Genomic DNA, 21,095 nt, shown 5'->3' with positions numbered 1-21,095 from the left:
AAATTCGCCGCCCACCCCCTCCCAGCCCTTCCCCCCGGGCCCCGAACCGCCCCGAACCGCCCCCAAACTGGTCCGAACCGGCCCAAACTGGTCCGAACTGGTACAAACTGGTGTTTATTGAGGGGGCGGGGCCAGGCCGCGCGCGGGGGGAGGTGTCAATCATGCAGAGGGGGCGGGGCCTCGCCGAGGGGGGCGGGGCTTATTGCTCTGGGGGGCGGGGCTTGCACAGTGTGGGGGTCGTAGAAAAGGGGGCGTGGCCAGGAAAAGGGGGCGTGGCTTGTGGGGGGGGCTCGGGTCCCCACGTGCCCAGGGCGGATTTGGGGATTTTTTTGGGGGGGTTTTGGGTTTTTGTTTTTTTTTTTTTTTTTGAGGATTTTTAGGGGGTTTTGCGTCTTTTCGCGGGTTTTTTTTTGGGGGGGATTTTTGGGGGGATTTTTGGGGGGTTTTTTGGGGTTTTTGGGGCCCCCCCCGGGGGGTCTCAGTGCAGGTTTTTTTGGGGGGTTCTGGCCGAGGTCACAGGTCACAGGTCAGAGGTCACAGGTCCGGCCGGGTGGGGTCAGAGGTCACCGGGGGGGGTCCCCGGAGGGGGGGGGAGGGGTCCCCGGTGGGGGAGGGGTCCCCGGGGGCTCCTCGACCTCGTGCAGGGACGGCTCCCGGTACAGGGCCACTGTGGGGGAGGGGCGGGGTCAGCGGGGCCCAGACCCCTCCCCAGATTCGGGGGGGGTGAGCCCCCAAAATTCCCCGAAATCTCACCCAAATCCCACCCAAATCCACGGGGTCCCGATCCCCAATTTCGGGGTCCCAATCCCCGATTTTGGGATTCCCGATCCCCAATTTTGGGTTTCCAATCCCTGGCTTTGGGGTCCCCAATTCCCAATTTTGGGATTCCCAATCCCCAATTTTGGGTTTCCAATCCCCAATTTTGGGTCTCCACTTCCCAATTTTGGGTCTCCACTTCCCAATTTTGGGACTCCTGATCCCCGATTATGGGATCCCCGATTTTGGGGTTCCAATCCCCAATTTTGGGTCCCCAATCCCCAATTTTGGGATTCTCAATCCCCAATTTTTCGGGTTCCCGATCCCAAATTTTGGGTTTCCAATCCCCAATTTTGAGGTCCCTGATCCCCGATTTTGGGTCCCCAATTTTGGGGTCCCAATCCCCGATTTTGGGTTCCCGATTTTGGGTTCCCATTCCCGATTTTGGGTCCCCGATCCCCAGTTTTGGGATCCCCGATTTTGGGCTTCCAATCCCCGATTTTGGGGTTCCCAATCCCCGATTTTGGGGTTCCCGATCCCTGATTTTGGGCTTCCAATCCCCGATTTTGGGGTTCCAGCCCCGATTTTGGGGTTCCAATCCCCAATTTTTGGTCCCCAATCCCCGATTTTGGGTCCCTGAGCCCCAGTTTTGGGATCCCCGATTTTGGGCTTCCAATCCCCGATTTTGGGGTTCCAATCCCCGATTTTGGGGTTCCCAATCCCCGATTTTGGGGTTCCCGATTTTGGGCTTCCAATCCCCAATTTTGGGGTTCCAATCCTCAATTTTTGGTCCCCGATCCCCGATTTTAAGTCCCTGATCCCCAGTTTTGAGATCCCCGATTCTGGGCTTCCAATCCCCGATTTTGGGCTTCCAATCCCCGATTTTGGGTTCCCAATCCCTGATTTTGGGCTTCCAATCCCCAGTTTTTGGTCCCCAATCCCCGATTTTGGGGTTCCCAATCCCCGATTTTGGGTCCCCAAGCCCCAGTTTTGGGATCCCCAATTTTGGGCTTCCAATCCCCGATTTTGGGGTTCCCAATCCCCGATTTTGGGGTTCCCAATCCCCAATTTTGGGCTTGCAATCCCCGATTTTGGGGTTCCAGCCCCGATTTTGGGGTCCCCGCTGACCTTCCAGCAGCTGCGGCAGGAAGTGGGCAGCGGCCTTGTCCTTGCGGACGCGGGGCCCGGCCATGGGGCGGCCGTGCCGGTCCAGCCCCAGGTACCAGGCGCGGCCGGAGCGGCGCTGCCGGTACAGGGCCGAGGCGTAGAGCACGTGGTAGTTCTCGAACACGCACTCCTTGAAGCGACATTCGGGCGTGAAGTGCACCTGGGACGTACTGGGAGTCACCTGGGGGCACCTGGGGGTACCTGGGACACACCTGGGGGCACCTGGGGGAACTTGGCACACACCTGGGACACACCTGGGGGCACCTGGGACACACCTGGGATGTACTGGGAGTCACCTGGGGGCACCTGAGACACACCTGGGGGCACCTGGGGACACCTGAGGACACCTGGGGGCACCTGGGGGTACCTGGGACACACCTGGGGGCACCTGGGGGAACTTGGCACACACCTGGGACACACCTGGGGGCACCTGGGACACACCTGGGCGTACCTGGGGGCACCTGGGGGCACCTGGGACACACATGGGGGCACCTGGGACGTACTGGGAGTCACCTGGGGGCACCTGAGACACACCTGGGGGCACCTGGGGGTACCTGGGACACACCTGGGACACACCTGGGATGTACTGGGAGTCACCTGGGGGCACCTGGGGGTACCTGGCACACACCTGGGACACACCTGGGGGCACCTGGGACACACCTGGGCGTACCTGGGGGCACCTGGGGGCACCTGGGACACACATGGGGGCACCTGGGGGAACTTGGCACACACCTGGGACACACCTGGGGGCACCTGGGACACACCTGGGGGTACCTGGGGACACCTGGGGGCACCTGGGACACACATGGGGGCACCTGGGACGTACTGGGAGTCACCTGGGGGCACCTGGGGGCACCTGGGGAGACCTGGGGGTACTTGGGACACACCTGGGACACACCTGGGGGTACCTGGGACACACCTCGGGGCACCTGGGGGTACCTGGGGGTACCTGGGGGCACCTGGGGGAACTTGGCACACACCGGGGGGCACCTGGGACGTACTGGGAGTCACCTGGGGGCACCTGGGGGCATCTAGGACACACCTGGGGGTACCTGGGACACACCTGGGGGCACCTGGGGGCACCTGGGGAGACCTGGGACACACCTGGGGACACCTGGAGACATCTGGGGGGTTTTGGGCGCAGTCCCAGGTGGGACTTTGGGGTGGATTTGGGGTGGATTTGGGGCATTTGGGGTTTCTAGGGTGGCTTTCGGGAGGGTTCGGAGGTTCCCAAGGTGGATTTGGGGGTCCTGGTGGGGATTTTTGGGGCTTTGGGGGTCCTGGTGGGGATTTTTGGGGTGGATTTGGGGGTTTGGGGTCACTCACGGAGGCGTAGACGACGCCGGCCCCGTTCATGGCCACGTAACGCCCGGCCCGGGTGCCCTGGATGGCCACGACCCGGAGCCCCACCGGGATCAGGTTGAACAGGGCTGGGGCAGGGCAGAGATCCCAGTTCACCCCAGTATAAACCAGTATAAACCAGTGACTGCCAAAACCCCCGGCAGCCCCCTCCCAGTCCCTCCCAGTCCCTCCCAGTGCCCCCAAACCCCCTCCCAGTCCCTCCCAGTCCCTCCCAGTGCCCCCAAATCCCCTCCCAGTGCCTCCCAGTGCCTCCCCAAACGCTCCAACCCCCTCTGACCCCGCCCCTCCGCCACCAAGCCCCGCCCACTCAGTGCCAGGCCACGCCCACTCCCCGTTCAAGCCCCGCCCACTGCTTTTCAAGCCCCGCCCATTCCCTTTAAGCGCCGCCCACTCCCGCCAGGCCCCGCCCCCTCCCGCCAGGCCCCGCCCACTCATTGCAAGGCCCCGCCCACTCATTGCCAGACTCCGCCCACTTCCAGGCCCCGCCCCCTCACTGCCAGGCCCCGACCCCTCCCAGGCCCCGACCCCTCCTCCCAGGCCCCGCCCCCTCCCTGCCAGGCCCCGCCCACTCACTGCCAGGCCCCGCCCCTCACGGTCAGGCCCCGCCCCTCACGGTCAGGCCCCGCCTTCTTCCAGGCCCCACCCACTCACTGCCAGGCCCCGCCCCCTCCCAGGCCCCACCCACTCACTGCCAGGCCCCGCCCCCTTCCAGGCCCCGCCCACTCATTGCCAGGCCCCGCCCACTCATTGCCAGGCCCCGCCCACTCATTGCCAGGCCCCGCCCACTCCCTCCAGACCCCGCCCATTCACTGTCAGGCCCCGCCCACTCACTGTCAGGCCCCGCCCACTCACTGCCAGGCCCCGCCCCCTCACTGCCAAGCCCCGCCCCCTCCCCAGGCCCCGCCCACTCACTGCAAGGCCCCGCCCCCTCACTGCCAGGCCCCGCCCCCTCCCCAGGCCCCGCCCCTCATGGTCAGGCCCCGCCCACTCACTGCCAGGCCCCGCCCCCTCCCTCCAGGCCCCGCCCACTCACTGCCAGGCCCCGCCCCCTCCCTCCAGGCCCCGCCCACTCACTGCCAGGCCCCGCCTCCTCCCAGGTCCCGTCCAGGCGCCCGTCCGGTCCCATGTGCAGGAAGTGGCCGTGGCCCCCCCGGAGCCGCGCGATGGCCCCGCGGAGCTGCGGTTCTGGGACAAGGGGGGGTCACAGGGGTCACGGGGACCCCAAAAACCCCCCCAAACCACCCCAAAAACCCCCAGAACCAAAACCATCCAAAAAAAAAAACCCCGATTCCCCTAAAACAACCCAAACCGCCCCAAATCCTCTCCAGGGCCCCTCCCCAAATACCGGGGGTTTCTCGCGGGGTCTCCTCCTCCTCCCGCACCCCCGGACCTTCGCCACGACCCCCCCAGGACCCCCAGGACCCCCCAAAATCCCCCCCAAACTTCCTAAAATCCCCCTACAGCTTCCCGAACTCCCCCAAACCCCACCTAAACCACCCCAAAGCCCGGTCAAAAAACCCAAATCACCCCAAACCTCCCCGAAACCCCCCCAAACTCCCAGGAAGTCTCCAAATCACTCCAAAACCCCCCCAAAACTCCCCCAAATCCTCTCCAAACCTCTCAAACTCCCCCCAAAAAAAACCAAATCCCCCCCAGGACCCCCACAATCCCCCCTAAATCACCCCAAATCCCCTTTAAAGCCCCCCGGGACTCCCCACACCTCCCCCAAGCCCCCTGTTATCACCCCAACTCACCCCTAAATCACCCCAAAGACCCTAAATCACCCCCAATCCCCCCTAAATCACCCCAATCCCCCCTAAATCACCCCAAGCCCCCCCTAAATCATCCCAAACCTCCCTCAAATCATGCCAAACCTCCCCCAAACCCCGCTTAATCACCCCAAACCCCCCTCAAATAACCCCAAACCTCTCCCAATCCCCCCGAAATCGCCCCAAACCCCCCCGAAATCTCCCCAAACCCCCCCCAAATAACCCCAAACCTCCCCCAATCCCCCCGTAACCACCCCAAACTCCCCCAAATAACCCCAAATCGCCCCTCAAATAACCCCAAACCTCCCCCAATCCCCCCTAAATCACCCCAACCCCCCCCAAATCACCCCAAACCCCCCTAAATCACCCCAAACCTCCCCCAATCCCCCCTAAATCACCCCAAACTCCCCAAATCACCCCAAAGTCCCCCTAAATCACCCCAAATCCCTCTCAAACAACCCCAAACCGCCCCAAACCCCCCCTAAATCACCCCAAACCCCCCCAAATCACCCCAAACCTCCCCCAACCCCCCCAAATCACCCCAAACTTCCTCCAATTCCCCCCTAAATCACCCCAAACCCCCCCAAATCACCCCAACCCCCCTAAATCTCCCCAAACCCCCCTCAAAGCATCCCAAATCTCCCCCAAACCCCGCCGAAATCACCCCAAAGCCCCCCTAAATCACCCCAAACCCCTCTCAAATAACCCCAAACTGCCCCACCCCCCCCAAATCACCCCAACCCCCCCTAAATCACCCCAACCCCCCCCAAATCACCCCAAACCTCCCCCAATCCCCCCCAAATCACCCCAAACCTCCCCCAAATCACCCCAAACCTCCCCCAAACCCCCCCAAATCACCCCAAACCTCCCCCAATCCCCCCAAATCACACCAATCCCCCCCAAATCACCCCAAACCCCTCTCAAATAACCCCAAACCGCCCCAACCCCCCCCCAAATCACCCCAACCCCCCCCTAAATCACCCCAAATCACCCCAAACCCCTCTCAAATAACCCCAAACCGCCCCAAACCCCCCCCCCAAAATCACCCCAAACCTCCCCCAATCCCCCCCCCCACCCCCGAGCCCCCTCCCCGCCGCCCCCCGCCCGGTTACCGGGGGGTTTCTCGCGGGGTCTCCTCCGCCGCCCGCAGCCCCGGACCTTGGCCACGAGCCCCCGGAGCTGCTGCTGGCACAGGGACGGGGGGCGGGGGGCGCCGGGGGCGCGCGCGGGGCCGGGGGCGCGCGGGGGGGGCGCGTCCTTCCCCCCCCGGCGCTGCCGGATCAGGGAGCTCGCCAGGGCCGCCATGGGGCCGCTCTTTGGGGCGGTTTTGGGGGGGTTTCGGGGGGGTCTGAAAGGGTTTCGAGGGGAGTTGGAGGGGTTTAAAGGGGGTTGGGGGGGTTTTGGGGGGAGTTGGGGGGTTTTGGGGGGGGGGGGGGGTTAAGGAGGGTCCGGGGGAAGCCGATGGGAGTTTTGGGGTGGTTTAAGGGGATTTAAGGGGGGGTTCGGGGCGAGTTTTGGGGGTGTGAAGAGGCTTTTGGGGGGAGTTGGGGGGAGTTTGGGACTTGAGGGGGAGTTTTTGGGGGGTTTAAAGGGGCTTCGGGGGGGTTTAAACGGAGTTTGGGGAAATTTTGGGGGGGAGTTTCGGAGGAGTTTAGGGAGGTTGTGCGGGGTTTAAAGGGGTTTTGGGAGGTTCAGAGGGATTTGGGGAGTTTAGGATGGAGTTTGGGGCAGTTTGGGGGTGGTTTGGGGGCGACTTGGGGGCGTTTGGGGAGGTTTTGGGGGGATTTGGGGCCTTCGGGGGGGAGTTTGGGGGGGGTTTAGGGTTTTTTGGGGGGGTCCTGCGTGGTTTTGGGTGGGTCCCGGGGGGGGGGGGGGGGTCACAGGTGGTTTGGGGGCGGGGCTTGAGGGAATTTGGGGCGGTTTTGGGGAATTTGGGGGGCGGGAATTTGGGGAGGGGTCTCTAAAGTGGGGGAGGGGCGGCAGTGGGGGGGAGGGGTCGCGCGCGGATCACGTGACTCGCGCCGTTGGTGGGGGGGGGGGGGGGGGTCGGGGTCGCCCCGGGGCCGTTTCGGGGGAGGGGGAACCTCCCGCCCCTCCCCCCTCCCCAAAATCTCCTCGCGGTGGGGGAGGGGCGGGTGAAGGGGGGTGGGGGAGGGGCGGGGGGGGGGGTGTCCGCGCGCGGGGCCGCGGCCGCGGGGTGGGGGAGGGGCGGCGGGGATTTCTCTGGGGGAGATTTTGGGGGATTCGGAGCCGCGCGTGGGGGGAGGGGCGCGCCGGGGGGAGGGGGGGGGGTGTCCGGCGGGGTGGGGGAGGGGGCGGGGAGGGGTCGCTCTGTCGCGGCGCGTGGGGGGGAGGGGCGGGGGGCGCGCGGCGCTCGGGTCCCGCCGTGGCCGGGGGGTGGGGGAGGGGCGTGGGAGGAAGAGGGGGTGGGGGAGGGGCGGGGGACGGGGGGGGGAGGGGCGGCGCGCGCAGGCGCGGGGGCCGCGCGCAGGCGCCCTGCGGGGGTGGGGGAGGGGCGTGGGCGAGGCCCCTCCCCCCGCGCGGGTTCCCACGCACGTCCCCTCCCCACCCGCGCCCCTCCCCCACCCCCGGAGCCGGCAGGGACCGGAATGGACCAGTTCGGACCAGTAGGGACCAGTTGGGAGCGGTTGGGATCAGTAGGAACGGGAATGGCCCAGTTTGGACCGGTTCAGACCAGTTTGGGTCTCGGCAGCCCCGGAGCATCCCAGGATGGACCAGTGCGGCCCAGTTCGGCCCCAGGGTGTCCCAGTAGGGCCCAGTCTACCCTCAGTCCATCCCAATCCCATCCCACTTTATCCCAATCCATCCCAGTCCATCCCAGTTTATCCCAGTCCCTCCCAGTCCATCCCAGTCCACCCGAATCCATCCCAGTCCATCCAAATTTATCCCAGTCCATCCCAGTCCATCCCAGTTCCATCCAAGTTTATCCCAGTCCCTCCCAGTCTACTCCCAGTTCCATCCCAATCCCATCCCAGTCCATCCCAGTTCCATCCCCGTCCATCCCAGTTTATCCCAATCCATCCCAGTCCATCCGACTTTATCCCAGTCCATCCCAGTTCCATCCCAGTTTATCCCAATCCATCCCAGCCCATCCCAGTCTGTCCCAGTTCCATCCCAGTTTATCCCAATCCATCCCAGCCCATCCCAGTCTGTCCCAGTTCCATCCCAGTCCACCCGAATCCATCCCAGTTCCATCCCAGTTCCATCCCAGTTCATCCCAATGGGTCCCAGTCCTGCTCCCTCTCAGCCAATGGGATCGCGCCGTTCCCGGAGGGGGCGTGGCCTCTCCGGTTCCCATGGCAACCGCTCCCCGTCTGGCGCCCCCTGGCGGCTGCGCACGAACATGAAATCCGCCGTTTTCGGGTTAAATTTTGGGTTTTTTTTCTTTTTTCTCTTTTTTTTTTCTTAAAAACGCCCGCGGGGCCGCCCCTCCCCCCGCCCCTCCCCCCCCGCGGGGGTCCCGCCCGCCCCTCCCCCCACGCGGCCCCCCCGGGAATAAAAATAGATGCTCTCGGGTGGGGGAGGGGCGCAGGGGGGAGGGGCGTCTCCATGGCAACCGGGGACATCGCCGTGGCAACCGATGATGTCACAGAGTGACATCTCCATGGCAACCGGGGACGTCGTCACAGTGACATCGCCATGGCAACCGGTGACGTCATAGAGGGTGACGTCGCCATGGCAACCGGTGACAGCGTCGAAGTGACGTCACCATGGCAAACCAGTGACGTCACAAGGGGGGGGGTGACATCGCCATGGCAACCGGCGACACTGTCGGGGTGACATCAGCGGCGTCTCCATGGAAACCGGTGACATCACAGGGCTGACAATCCCCACGATGACGTCATTACATGACCGGTGATGTCATCACGGTGACGTCACCCCCCACTCCTCCCTCCCACGGTCTCCATGGCCACGCTCCATCGGTTGCCATGGCAACGGGGGGGTCAAAGGTCGCATCCTTTGCGGGGGGGGGGGGGTCCCCGAGTGGGGGAGGGGCAGCGGGGGGGGAGGGGCCGGGACCCCCCCCCCACGTTTGGCACAAATTTCTTTGTACAGAAAGCGGCAAAAAAACCGAAAATTCGGGGAAGAAACTGGAGGGGAGGGGGAGGGGCGGGGACAGGAGCCCCCCCCCCGGAATTCCCGGGATTTTGCCAGATTTTGCCGGATTTTGCCTCGTTTTGGTCCGGCCGGTCGGGATCATGCAACGGCGATTTGGGGGGGGGGGGGGGGGCTCTCCAAAATCCCCCCCTCCCCCAGGGTGGGGGCGGGGCAGCCCCTCCCCCACGCCCCTTTTGGGGGGTCCCGGGGGGGGGGTCTCAGGTGTTGGGGGAGGGGCGACCCCCCCTGAATTCCTGCTGGGTGTGGGGGAGGGGGCGGTTCCCATGCGTTTTTTTGGGGGGGGGTCCCCAGGGTGGGGGAGGGGTCCCCATGCGTCTCAGCACCCCCAGGTGTCCATGGGGGGGGGGAGGGGAGGGGGGTCCCCAAAATGTTCAGCGGACCCGGGGCGGGGGAGGGGAGGCAGCAGGCGGGGGGGGGGGGGCCCCCTCCTCTAATTGGGGGGTCCCTGGAGGGGGTTCCCCTGATTTGGGGGGGGGGTCCCCTGATATTGGGGGGGATACCCAGGGCGGTTTCCCCTTTTTTGGGGGGGCTTCCCGCTTTTTTAGGGGGGGGGGGGGGTCGCGCTGATGGGGGTGGGGTCGGGGCCCCCCCCCCGAGTCCATTCCGGGTGCGCAGGTGGGGGTGGGGGTTGGGGCCGGGTTGGGGGGAGGGGTCCCGCCGCCCCTCCCCCCCTATACGCGGGTGGTGGAGTGGGGGTGGGGCAGGGTGCTGTTGTGGCCGGGGGGGGGGGAAGGGGGTCCCGAAGGGGTGCAGGGCCGGGAGCCCCCCCGGCACCATGGTGATGGTGTTGGGGGGCAGCAGGGGCACGTCCTCGGGCGCCCGGCGCAAGGCCAGCGTGTAGTCCGGCGGTCCGGCGGCCGCGGGGCGCAGCGCGGCCTCGGGGGGCTCCCCCACCCCCAGCCCCGAGACCACCCCCGAGACCCCCACCCCGGGGTGCTTCAGCTGCAGCGACACCAGCTCCTCCTCGGCGCCCCCGGCGTGGCCCAAGAGGTCATTGGGGGCCGCGCTCCGGCCGCTCTGCGGGGGGCTCAGGCGGCGCGGGGGGCCGGCGGCGGCGCCGCGGGGGTCCGGCGGCCGCTTGTCCCGCTTGTAGTAGAGGGCGGCGAAGGCCAAAATGTTGAGGAAGAGGAGGGAGGCGCCCACGGCCACAGTGACGCTGAGCTCCGTGGAGTAGTCCCGCGAGTCGCCGGGGAACGGCGCGAAGCGGCGGCGCCCGCCGGGGTCGTCCTCGTCCTCGTCGCGGTCGGCGTCGCGGTCCGGCGGCGGCGACGGCGCCGGGGGCCGGCGCGTGGCCGGAGGGCGGCGCGGGGGGGCCGGGCGGCGGCGGCAGGCGGGTGGTGGTGGAGGCGTGGGGCAGCTGGTGGAGGTTGTGCAGGTGCGGGACGAGCTCGAGCCAGAAGGCCACCTTGTTGGCGCGGTAGTGGTCGCGCACGCGCGGCTTGAGGCCGATGTGCAGGTAGCGCTTGTCCTTGCCGTCGAAGCGCGTCCACACCACCTCCTCAAAGCGGTTGGGCTTGGTGTGGATGAACTTGGTGTCCTGCGGCACCGGCTGGTTCGGGTCGCTGCGGGGGGAGAGCGCGGCTGAGCGGCGGAGAGGCCGACCAAGTGGCCGACTGACCAACTGACCAACTGACCAAGCAACCGACAACTGAGCAACCACCCAACCAATGACCAGCTGATCAATCAAGCGGCCAACCAACAACTCATCAGTCACCCGACTGACCACTCAACCACCCAGCTGACCAACCGACTGATCAATCAACCGCTCAACTGACCAACCAACCACCCAGCTGACCAATCCACCGACCAACAGCTGAACCACCCAACTGACCGCCCAACCACTCAACTCTTCATCCAACTGACCAATCATCCGACCGACCATTTGACCACCCAAGCACTGACCCAACCCCTGGCCCAACCCCCCACCCACCCCTGACTGAGCTCTGGGGGTGCGGCCCGCCCCCTCGCCCCCCTCCCCCGCCCCCCACCCACCCCGTCTTGGCGAAGTTGGTCCAGTAGGTCATGACGACGGCGCTGAGCATGACGTCGTTCTTGGAGAAGTTGCAGGGGAAGAGGTCGGTGGCGCCCACCATGGGCACCCCGAAGACGTAGGGGATCTCGTCCCCGTGCGCCGCGTCCGCCCACTCGGGCCGGGCGTCCGTCTGGCAGTGGTGGTAGAAGGTGTAGAAGTACACGGGCGACTGGTACTCGGCGTGGAGCTTGGCCGTGGCCACGGCCGGGGCCACCCACTGGTGGTCAGTGAAGAGGGCCAGCAGCGTCTTGCGCCGCATCTCGCCGTTGTCGCGGTCGGCCCAGTCCGTGTACATGAACTTGATGGTCTCCCGCAGGATGTCCTTGCCCTCGGGGTAGCCGTAGAGGTTGTCCACGAAGTTGGACACGGTGAAGTCGAAGTAGGAGGCCGAGATGCCGTCCTCGCTCTCCAGCGAGTCCTCCACGAACTTCAGCCCCTCGCCCTGGTTGACCCCGATGAGGATGTCGTAGTTGAGGAACTCCCCCTGCTGCATCAGGATCTCGGGGTCGTCCGGCACCACGTCGCCATCCACCACCGGCCCGAAGGCCACGTGGTAGCGGGCGGGCTGGACGTCCTGGTCCACCAGGGCGCGGAAGGGCTGGCGCCGCAGGCACTCGACGGCGGCGCCGGTGTCGGCGCGCTCGCAGCCCACCTTGGCCGCCAGCAGCCGCGTGTACTTGAGCGGTTGGTAGTTGACCGACCAGCTGGCGATGGCCGTGCCGCTCTGCGCGATGGCCTTCTGGAACAGGCCTGGGGGACACCGGCCGCGGGGTCAGCGGGGGCCGCGGGGTCAGCGGGGGCCGCGGGGTCAGCGGGGAGTGGGCTTTGGGGCCATGGGGGGGGTTTGGGGTCGGTCCCACCCGGGTTTGGGGTCGTGGGGACGCCGGGAAGGGGTCCCACCAGGGGATCCGGGGCTGATTTGGGGTCCCCAGGTAAAATTTTGGGAAGATCTGGAGGATTTGGGGTCCCTGGTGTGACCTGGGGGCTTTGATGGAGGATTTGGGATGTCCAAAGCAATTCTGGGGCTGTTCTCGGTGGATTTCGGACCCTAAAATGAATTTTGGGGTGGTTCCTGATGGATTTTGTGACCCTGAAGTGAATTCTGGGGCCGTTCCCGGTGGATTTCGGACCCTGATACGAATTTTGCGGCCGTTTGCATTGAATTTCAGGACCCCGATAGGAATTTTGGGGCGGTTCCCGGCGGGTTTTGGGGCCGTTCCCAGGGATTTGGGGACCCCGGTTACCTTCGGAGTGGTGGGAGAGGATGAGGAGGCTGACACAGGCGGCGCCGGCGCCGGAGCCGAAGATGGTGATGCGCTGCGGGTCCCCCCCGAAGTGCCCGACGTTCTCGTGCAGCCACCGCAGCGCCTGGATCTGGTCCAGGAGGCCGTAGTTGCCCTTGGCCGCCTGGTCCCCCGTGCTCAGGAACCCTGGGGACAGCACGGGGACATTGGAGACAGTGGGGACGCGGCCAGGACACCGTGGGGACGTTGGGGACACACGGGGACATGGTGGGGACACGGCCAGGACGTTGCGGGGATGCTGGGGACGTGCCCAGGACACGCAGGGACGCGGCCAGGACACCGCAGGGCTGTTGGGGACGCGGCCAGGACACGATGGGGACGATGGGGACATGGCCAGGACATTCAGGACACAGCCAGGACACCGCAGGGACATTGGGGACGCGGCCAGGACACCGCAGGGACATTGGGGACGCGGCCAGGACGTGACGGGGACGGTGGGGACACGGCCAGGACACCATGGGGACACAGCCAGAGCACCACGGGAACACGGCTGGGACACACGATGTCCCCATGTCCCCAGGAAGGTTCCCCATGACGTCCCCGTGTCCCCAAACCCACACCATGTCCCCAGCCCCATGTCCTGATGTGCCCAGCCCCGTGTCCCCGTGTCCCTGTGTCCCCGTGTCCCCATGTCCCCAGCCCCATGTCCCCATGTCCCCGTGTCCCCATGTCCCCAGCCCCATGTCCCCATGTCCCCATGTCCCCGTGTCCCCATGTCCCCGTGTCCCCATGTCCCCGTGTCCCCGTGTCCCCAGCCCCATATCCCTGTGTCCCCGTGTCCCCGTGTCCCCATGTCCCCATCCCCATGTCCCCAGCCCCATGTCCCCATGTCCCCGTGTCCCCATATCCCCGTGTCCCCGTGTCCCCGTACCCAGCCCCATATCCCTGTGTCCCCGTGTCCCCGTGTCCCCATGTCCCCATCCCCATGTCCCCAGCCCCATGTCCCCATGTCCCCGTGTCCCCATGTCCCCATGTCCCCATGTCCCCGTGTCCCCATGTCCCCAGCCCCATGTCCCCATGTCCCCATGTCCCCATGTCCCCGTGTCCCCATGTCCCCATGTCCCCAGCCCTGTGTCCCCATGTCCCCGTGTCCCCATGTCCCCATGTCCTCGTGTCCCCGTGTCCCCGTGTCCCCAGCCCCATGTCCCCGTGTCCCCATGTCCCCATGTCCCCGTGTCCCCAGCCCCATATCCCCATGTCCCCATGTCCCCGTGTCCCCATGTCCCCGTGTCCCCATGTCCCCGTGTCCCCGTGTCCCCGTGTCCCCAGCCCCATGTCCCCATGTCCCCGTGTCCCCATGTCCCTGTGTCCCCATGTCCCCGTGTCCCCGTGTCCCCGTGTCCCCAGCCCCATGTCCCCATGTCCCCGTGTCCCCATGTCCCCGTGTCCCCATGTCCCCGTGTCCCCGTGTCCCCGTGTCCCCAGCCCCATATCCCCATGTCCCCGTGTCCCCGTACCCAGCCCCATATCCCCGTGTCCCCGTGTCCCCGTGTCCCCAGCCCCATATCCCCGTGTCCCCGTGTCCCCGTGTCCCCAGCCCCATGTCCCCATGTCCCCGTGTCCCCGTGTCCCCGTGTCCCCGTGTCCCCAGCCCCATATCCCCGTGTCCCCGTGTCCCCGTGTCCCCAGCCCCATGTCCCCATGTCCCCATGTCCCCGTGTCCCCATGTCCCCGTGTCCCCGTACCCAGCCCCATATCCCCATGTCCCCGTGTCCCCGTGTCCCCAGCCCCATATCCCCGTGTCCCCGTGTCCCCGTGTCCCCAGCCCCATATCCCCGTGTCCCCGTACCCAGCACGCCCAGCCGGTAGCTCACGGTGACCACGATGACGCTGCTGTGGGCGGCCGGGACGCTGCCACCCCGTGTCCCCCGTGTCCCCAAACCCCTGTCCCCGTGTCCCCGTACCCAGGACACCGAGCCGGTAGTTCATGGTGACCACGATGACGTTGCCGTAGGCCGCCAGGACGCTGCCGTCGAACATGTTCCCCGTGCCCTCCATGTAGGAGCCGCCGTGCAGGAACAGCATCACCGGCTTCTTGCCGCTGTCACGGATGTCTGGGGGACACCGCGGGCGGCGTCAGGGCGGGGGACGGGGGGGGACAGCGCGGGGACAGCTCAGGGATGGCCCTGGGACCCCATGGGCGGTGTCAGGGCGGGGGGAGCACAGGGACGGCGCGGGGACAGCCCTGGGACACCACGGGCGGCATCAGGGCGAGGGACAGCGCGGGGACAGCGCGGCCTCAGGGCAGGGGATGGGATGGGGACACCCTGGGGACACCCTGGGGACACCCTGGGGACACCCCTGGGGACACCCTGGGGACACCCTGGGGACACCCCTGGGGACACCCCTGGGGACACCCTGGGGACACCCTGGGGACACCCCTGGGGACACCGCGGTGGCGTCAGGGCAGGGGACAGCCCAGGGACAGCCCAGGGTCACTGCGGCCTCAGGGCATGGGGACATCCCTGGGACACGTTGGGGACCCCTTTGGGGACCCCCCAGAGCTGGGGACATCCCTGGGGACATCCCTGGGGACATCCCTGGGGACATCCCTGGGGACATCCCTGGGGATGGGGTGGCCCTGGGGACCCCCTGGTTCCATGGGGACCCCCTTGGGGACCCCCCAGAGCTGGGGACACCCTTGGGGACACCCCCGGTGTCACCCTGGGGGGCCCTGGGAGGTGACAGCGGGGTCAGAGGTCACGGGCTGGATTTGGGGGGGGTCAGGGGTCACTTTGGGGTCACTTCGGGGTCACTTTGGGGTCACTGGGGGGGGTGTCCCAATTTTTGGGGGGCGTTTCCATGGCAACGTCCCCCCCCCTTGGGGACAATGAGCAAAGGGGGGGTACTGGGGGGACATGGGGGGGGGGGGAAGGGGGTGTCCAAAAAAAAAAACCAGAAAAAAACCCAAAAACCACCAAAAAACCACCAAAACACCAAAAAGCCACAAAAAAACTCCCCCAAACCCCCCGCGAAGAAGCCAAAAAAACACAAAAACAACCAAAAAGAACCAAAAACCCCCCAAAAAAGCCACGAAGAACCAAAAGAGGCACCAAAAATTTTTTGGGGTGGGGTGGGGCGGGGGAGAGGGAGGGGGAAGGGGAGGAGGGGAAAAACCACCAAAAAAACAAAAAAAAAAAAAGAAAAAAAAAAAGAAAAGGGGGGGAAAGAAAGAACAAAAAAAAAAATAGAAACACCCAAAAAAGCCGGAATTTGCCCCAAAACATGCAGCAAAACTACCTGAGTCCGGGGGGGGGGCCGCCGGCCGCGCCGTCCTCGCGCTTTTTGCCGAGCAAACCTGGACCGAGGGAAGAGAAATGGGAAAAATTTTGGGGCCAAAAGGAGCGAAAATGGGGTCGGGGGGGGAGGGGCCACCATAAAAAAGAAGGGGGGGGAGGAGGGAAAAAATCCCCCCCCCCGAAAAAAGCGGAATTTGGAACCTTCCACCCCAAAAATCCGGGGAGGGGAAAAAGGAGAGAAAAAACCCCGAAAATGGGGGGAAACGGGGAAAGGGCCCAAAAATGGGGCCCAGGGAGGGGGGACGGATGGGGGGCGGGGGTGGACGGTGGGATGGACGGAGGGTGTTGGGATGGACATTGGGACGTTGGAATGGACACTGGGATGGACGTTGGGATGGACACTGGGATGGACATTGGGATGGACACTGGGATGGACATTGGGATGTTGGGATGGACACTGGGATGGACACACAGATACCTGGCTGAAGGACAGATGGACACTGGGATGGACACCGGGATGCCGGGATGGACGTCGGGACGGACGGACAGAGGCGTGGCCGGAATGGACACCGGGGTGGAGGTTGGGATGGGCGGAGGACGGAGAGAGGGATGGACGGAGGCCTGGATGGACAAAAGGACGCTGGGATGGACACTGGGATGGACACTGGGAACGGGGTTGGACACTGGGATGGACACCAGGATGGACACTGGGATGATGAAGGACACCGGGATATCGGGATGGACATTGGGATGGACACCGGGATGGACACCAGGGTGGATGTGGGGACCCCGGAGCACGGGGGCGGGGCCATGGATGGGGGGCGGGGCTGTGGCTCCGGGGGGGGGACGGGCTCCCCCCCCACTCCCCGGTTTGCCCAAATCTGCCGCTTTTCCCCCCAAATCCCAATTTCCTCCTTTTCCGCCCGGATTTTCCTCATTTCTACCCCTTTCCCCCCAGTTTGGGGTGGGGTCAGGCCGGGCCACGCCCCTCCCCCATTTTCCCGCCGTTTTTGCCCAATTTCCCTGGATTTTGCCCTATTCCTTGATTTCTCCATTTTCAGCCCATTTTTCCCAAAAATTTGCCCAATTTTCCCCTTTTTCTCCCCATTTTGGGGACCGTGATTTGGGGGTGGAGCCGTCCCTCCCCCTCCTTCACCCTGCCCCCTTTCCCCTCAATTTCCGCCACTTTTCCTTTGATTTTTCCCGTTTTGCTCCAATTTCCTCATTTTTCACCCCATTCCCGCCCTCACCTGGCTGAGGCCGGCCACGCCCCTCACCTGCTGGCCACACCCACTCCACCTGGCCACGCCCACCCCTCCTGTCCCCCAATGGGGCGTGGAGCTGGGGTGGAGCCCTTCCCCCACCTGGCCGCGCCCCTCTCACCTGGCCACGCCCACAATGGATGGCCGCGCCCCTCTCACCTGGACACGCCCCTTTCCATAGCCCCGCCCACCCCACCATTCCCACCCCTCCCTCACCTGTCCCCAGGTGTCCCCAGGTGTGTCCCTCTCCCTCACCCATTCCCGGCTGTCCCCAGGTGTGTCACACCTGTCCCAGCTGTCCCCAGGTGTCCCCAGGTGTCCCCCGGCCCCCGTACCGTCCTCGGTGGGCACGTAGAGGTTCAGGTACAGGCAGTGCCCACCCTGTGTCACCCCACACCCTAACCCTCAGGTGTCCCCAGCTCTATCCCAGGTGTCCCCAGCTGTCCCCAGGTGTCCCCAGCTCTATCCCAGCTGTCCCCAGCCCTATCCCAGGTGTCCCCAGGTGTCCCCAGCTGTCCCCGACCTATCCCAGGTATCCCCAGTCCTATCCCAGGTGTCCCCAGCCCTATCCCAGCTGTCCCCAGGTGTCCTCAGCTCTATCCCGGGTGTCCCCACTTGTGTCCCCACACGTCCCCAGGTGTCCCCAGCTGTGCCCCGACCTATCCCAGGTGTCCCCAGCTCTATCCCAGCTGTCCCCAGCCCTATCCCAGGTGTCCCCAGGTGTCCCCAGCTGTCCCCGACCTATCCCAGCTGTCCCCAGCCCTATCCCAGATGTCCCCAGGTGTCCCCAGGTGTCCCCAGGTGTCCCCAGCCCTATCCCAGGTGTCCTCACTTGTGTCCCCACACGTCCCCAGGTGTCCCCAGCTGTGCCCCGACCTATCCCAGCTGTCCCCAGCTCTATCCCAGCTGTCCCCAGGTGTCCCCAGGCCCCCCCGTACCGTCCTCGGTGGGCACGTAGAGGTTCAGGTACAGGCCGTGCCCACCCTGTGTCACCCCACACCCTAACCCTCAGGTGTCCCAGCTCTATCCCAGCTGTCCCCAGGTGTCCCCAGCTCTATCCCAGGTGTCCCCACCTTGTGTCCCCACACGTCCCCAGGTGTCCCCAGCTGTGCCCCCCCGACCTATCCCAGCTGTCCCCAGCTGTCCCCAGCTGTCCCCAGCCCTATCCCCGGTGTCCCCAGGTGTCCCCAGGTGTCCCCAGGTGTCCCCGGCCCCCGTACCGTCCTCGTGGGCACGTAGAGGTTCAGGTACAGGCAGTGCCCCACCTGTGTCACCCCACACCCTAACCCTCAGGTGTCCCCAGCTCTATCCCAGGTGTCCCCAGGTGTCCCCAGCTCTATCCCAGATGTCCCCAGGTGTCCCCAGGTGTCCCCAGCCCTATCCCAGGTGTCCTCACTTGTGTCCCCACACGTCCCCAGGTGTCCCCAGCTGTGCCCCCGACCTATCCCAGGTGTCCCCAGCTCTATCCCAGCTGTCCCCAGCCCTATCCCCGGTGTCCCCAGATGTCCCCAGGTGTCCCCAGGTGTCCCCCGGCCCCCGTACCGTCCTCGGTGGGCACGTAGAGGTTCAGGTACAGGCAGTCCTCGCTCTGCGCGGCCCACGTAGGCGCCGGCCGCCTCCAGGTTGTCGCTGAGCCACAGGGGCAGCATCAGCGGGGGCGGGCCCCGCGCGCAGGTTCTGGGGGCAGGCGGGGGCGAAGGCCGTGGCGTCCCCGGACCCCCCCCAGGCCGCGGGGGCTTCGGGGGGCGCCAGCGGCGCGGGCCCAGCGGGGGGGCGGCGTAGGGGACCCCCAGGAAGGCCTGGACCGGCCCCAGGAGCTCGTTGCTCAGGTCCCGGCGAGCCCCCCGCAGGCGCCCGTACTGGGTGGGCACCACCGGGAACCGCGGGTCCGGGGGGGGGTCCGGGGGGCTTGGGGAGGGGGCTGGGGGGGGTGGGGCTGGGGGGCGGCGGCGGGCGGAGGGGGGGCCCAGAGCGCCAGGGCCAGCGCGAGGGTCAGCGGGGGGGGCGGCATGGCGGGGGGAGGGGGGGGGGGCGGGGGGGGCGGGGGGTTACGGGGAGGGGAGAGGGGGAGGGCGGCGGGGGGGGCTGCGGGGGGTGGGGGGAATTGGGGGGTGGGAGGCGGGAAAAGGGGGAGGGGATTTGGGGGGAAATTGGGGGAAATGGGCAGTGGGAGATGAGGGGAATGAGGGGAAGGGGGGGGAATAATGGGAAAAAATGGGGGGAAAGGGGGGAAAAATGGGGGGAAAAGGAAGAAATTGGGGGGGAAATGGGGAGAAATTGGGAGGGATTGGGAAAAATGGGGGCAAAATGGGGGGAAAACGGTGGGAAATGGGGTTTGGGGGGCCATGGGGAGACCATGGGGGGACCGGTGGGGGGTGGGGACACGGGGGGGGCACGGGGGGGGGGACATCGGGGTCCGGGGGGGTCGCGGGAGGGGCCGGGGGGGTCCCAGGTCAGGGGTGGGGGGAGGGGAGCCCGTGGGGAAGGGGGGGACCGGCACCCAAAGGGACGATGGGAAATGGGGAGGGGCGAGCGCGGGGGGGGTCGGGGGGGGGAGAGAAGAAGAACCAGAAGAAGAACCGGAACAAACCATCAGTGGGGGGGTCCTGCCCCCCCCCCCGGGACCCCCAAAACCTCCCCGGAACCCCCAAACCCCCCCCCGGAACCCCAAAATCCTCCCAAACCCCCCCAAAATCCTCCCAAAATTCCCCCCCAGCGCGGCCCCCCCGCCCCGCCCGGGGTGGTTGGGGGGGGATGCGGGTCCCCCCCCCCCGTTGCCATGGGAACAGAGCCCGGAGCGTCGCCGTGGCAACCGGAGTTCCGGAGCATCCCGGGGGGGCGGGGGGGCCCGAGGGGTCCCGGGGGGGCGCTCCGGGCTCGGGGCCCCCCCCGTTTTCCCCCCCCGAGACCCCCGGGACTGGGCCCGGCTCCTGCCCCACTTACAGCATCCCCCCCCTCCCCAAATCCGGCCCCTCCCCCCAAATCCGGGCCCCTCCCCCCTCGATATCTTCCCCCCCCCCCTTCCCTCCCCCAATTCGGGGGTCCAGGGGGCCCCCCCGGGCCTTAAGGACCCCCCCCCGCCCCCCCCCGCGCCATCCGGGGGGGGGGGGCGATCCGCCCGCCCCTCCCCCTCCCCATCCATTCCCCCCCCCCCCCGGGTGGGCCGAGGCCTTCCCCTCCCCCCCCCCCCCCCCCGCCCCATCCATCCCTGCCCCATCCCCCCCTCCCGGCCCGTCCCCCCCGGAGCCCCCCGGAGCCCCCCCCGGCGGTGAGGGGGGGGGTCGCGCTCACCGGGGGGCTGCGGGCGGGGGGGGCGGGGGGGCCATGGCGGGGCCGACGGAGCCGAACCGGGAGCGGCCGCTGGTCCCTCCCGCCGGGAGCCGCCTCCGGGGGGCGGCGCCGCGCTCGGACCGGCCCCCCCGGCCCCCCCGCGCCGTCCCCAGCATCGCCTTCATCATCAGCAGCAGCAGCATCATCATCATCACCCTCAGCGTCCTCGGCGTCGGCTTCATCCTCATCATCATCCTCAGCACCATCCCCGGCCCCCCCCCGGCATCGGCATCATCCTCATCATCCTCCTCATCCTCCTCATCCTCATCCTCATCCTCATCCTCATCCTCATCCTCTGACCCTCCCGCCTTTCAATTCCCCCCCCCGCATCTTCATCTTCATCTTCATCTTCATCTTCATCTTCATCTTCATCTTCATCTTCATCATCCTCTGACCCCCCCATCTTCTCCGCCCTCCTCATCCTCACCATCATCCCCGGACCCCCCGGGTCCATCCAACCCCCCCCCATCTTCATCCTCATCGTCATCATCATCCCATCCCCCCGGACCCCCCGGAATGGGGAGGGGGAGCATTTTTGGGAGGGGGGGGGGGAGAGAGGGGAGGGCTCCTTTTGGGGGGATTGGAGCCCCCCCAAACCCCTTTGGAGCCCCCCAAAAATCCACCCAAAACCTCCCAAAATAAACTCAAAACATCCCCAAAACCCACTCAGGATGAGGGGGGGGGGGAAGTTGGGGCCCCCTCGGACCCCTAAAAAACCCCAAGACCCCCCCTCA

The 21,095-nt window shown here is 66.4% G+C and overlaps 2 protein-coding genes and 1 pseudogene across 2 annotated transcripts; all 3 read right to left on the bottom strand.

Annotated features, from left to right (window-relative positions):
• Positions 1–98: 98 nt before the first annotated feature.
• On the bottom strand, positions 99–6,423 carry LOC138101113 (fibroblast growth factor 11-like). Its single transcript, XM_068998955.1, has 5 exons — positions 6,167–6,423; positions 4,360–4,470; positions 3,250–3,353; positions 1,885–2,083; positions 99–667 (listed from the first exon to the last, which is right to left on the bottom strand). The coding sequence occupies exons 1-5, from the start codon at positions 6,357–6,359 to the stop codon at positions 564–566; spliced, it is 711 nt and encodes a 236-aa protein (XP_068855056.1). The 5' UTR covers positions 6,360–6,423; the 3' UTR covers positions 99–563.
• A 3,442-nt stretch (positions 6,424–9,865) lies between these two features.
• NLGN2 (neuroligin 2) lies at positions 9,866–18,664 on the bottom strand. Its single transcript, XM_068998947.1, is given in 9 exon segments — positions 9,866–9,928; positions 9,930–10,512; positions 10,514–10,756; positions 11,187–11,976; positions 12,471–12,656; positions 14,435–14,584; positions 15,771–15,828; positions 16,248–16,390; positions 18,574–18,664. Coding segments are annotated over 6 exon segments (1,986 nt in total). The 5' UTR covers positions 14,556–14,584; positions 15,771–15,828; positions 16,248–16,390; positions 18,574–18,664.
• On the bottom strand, positions 15,767–20,555 carry LOC138101110 (neuroligin-2-like; annotated as a pseudogene).
• Between the last annotated feature and the right edge of the window lie 540 nt (positions 20,556–21,095).

This window comes from Aphelocoma coerulescens, unplaced genomic scaffold (genome assembly GCF_041296385.1).
Source record: "Aphelocoma coerulescens isolate FSJ_1873_10779 unplaced genomic scaffold, UR_Acoe_1.0 HiC_scaffold_193, whole genome shotgun sequence".
Classification (NCBI taxonomy): Eukaryota; Metazoa; Chordata; class Aves; order Passeriformes; family Corvidae; genus Aphelocoma; species Aphelocoma coerulescens.
This window is presented reverse-complemented; position numbering and strand designations above follow the sequence as displayed.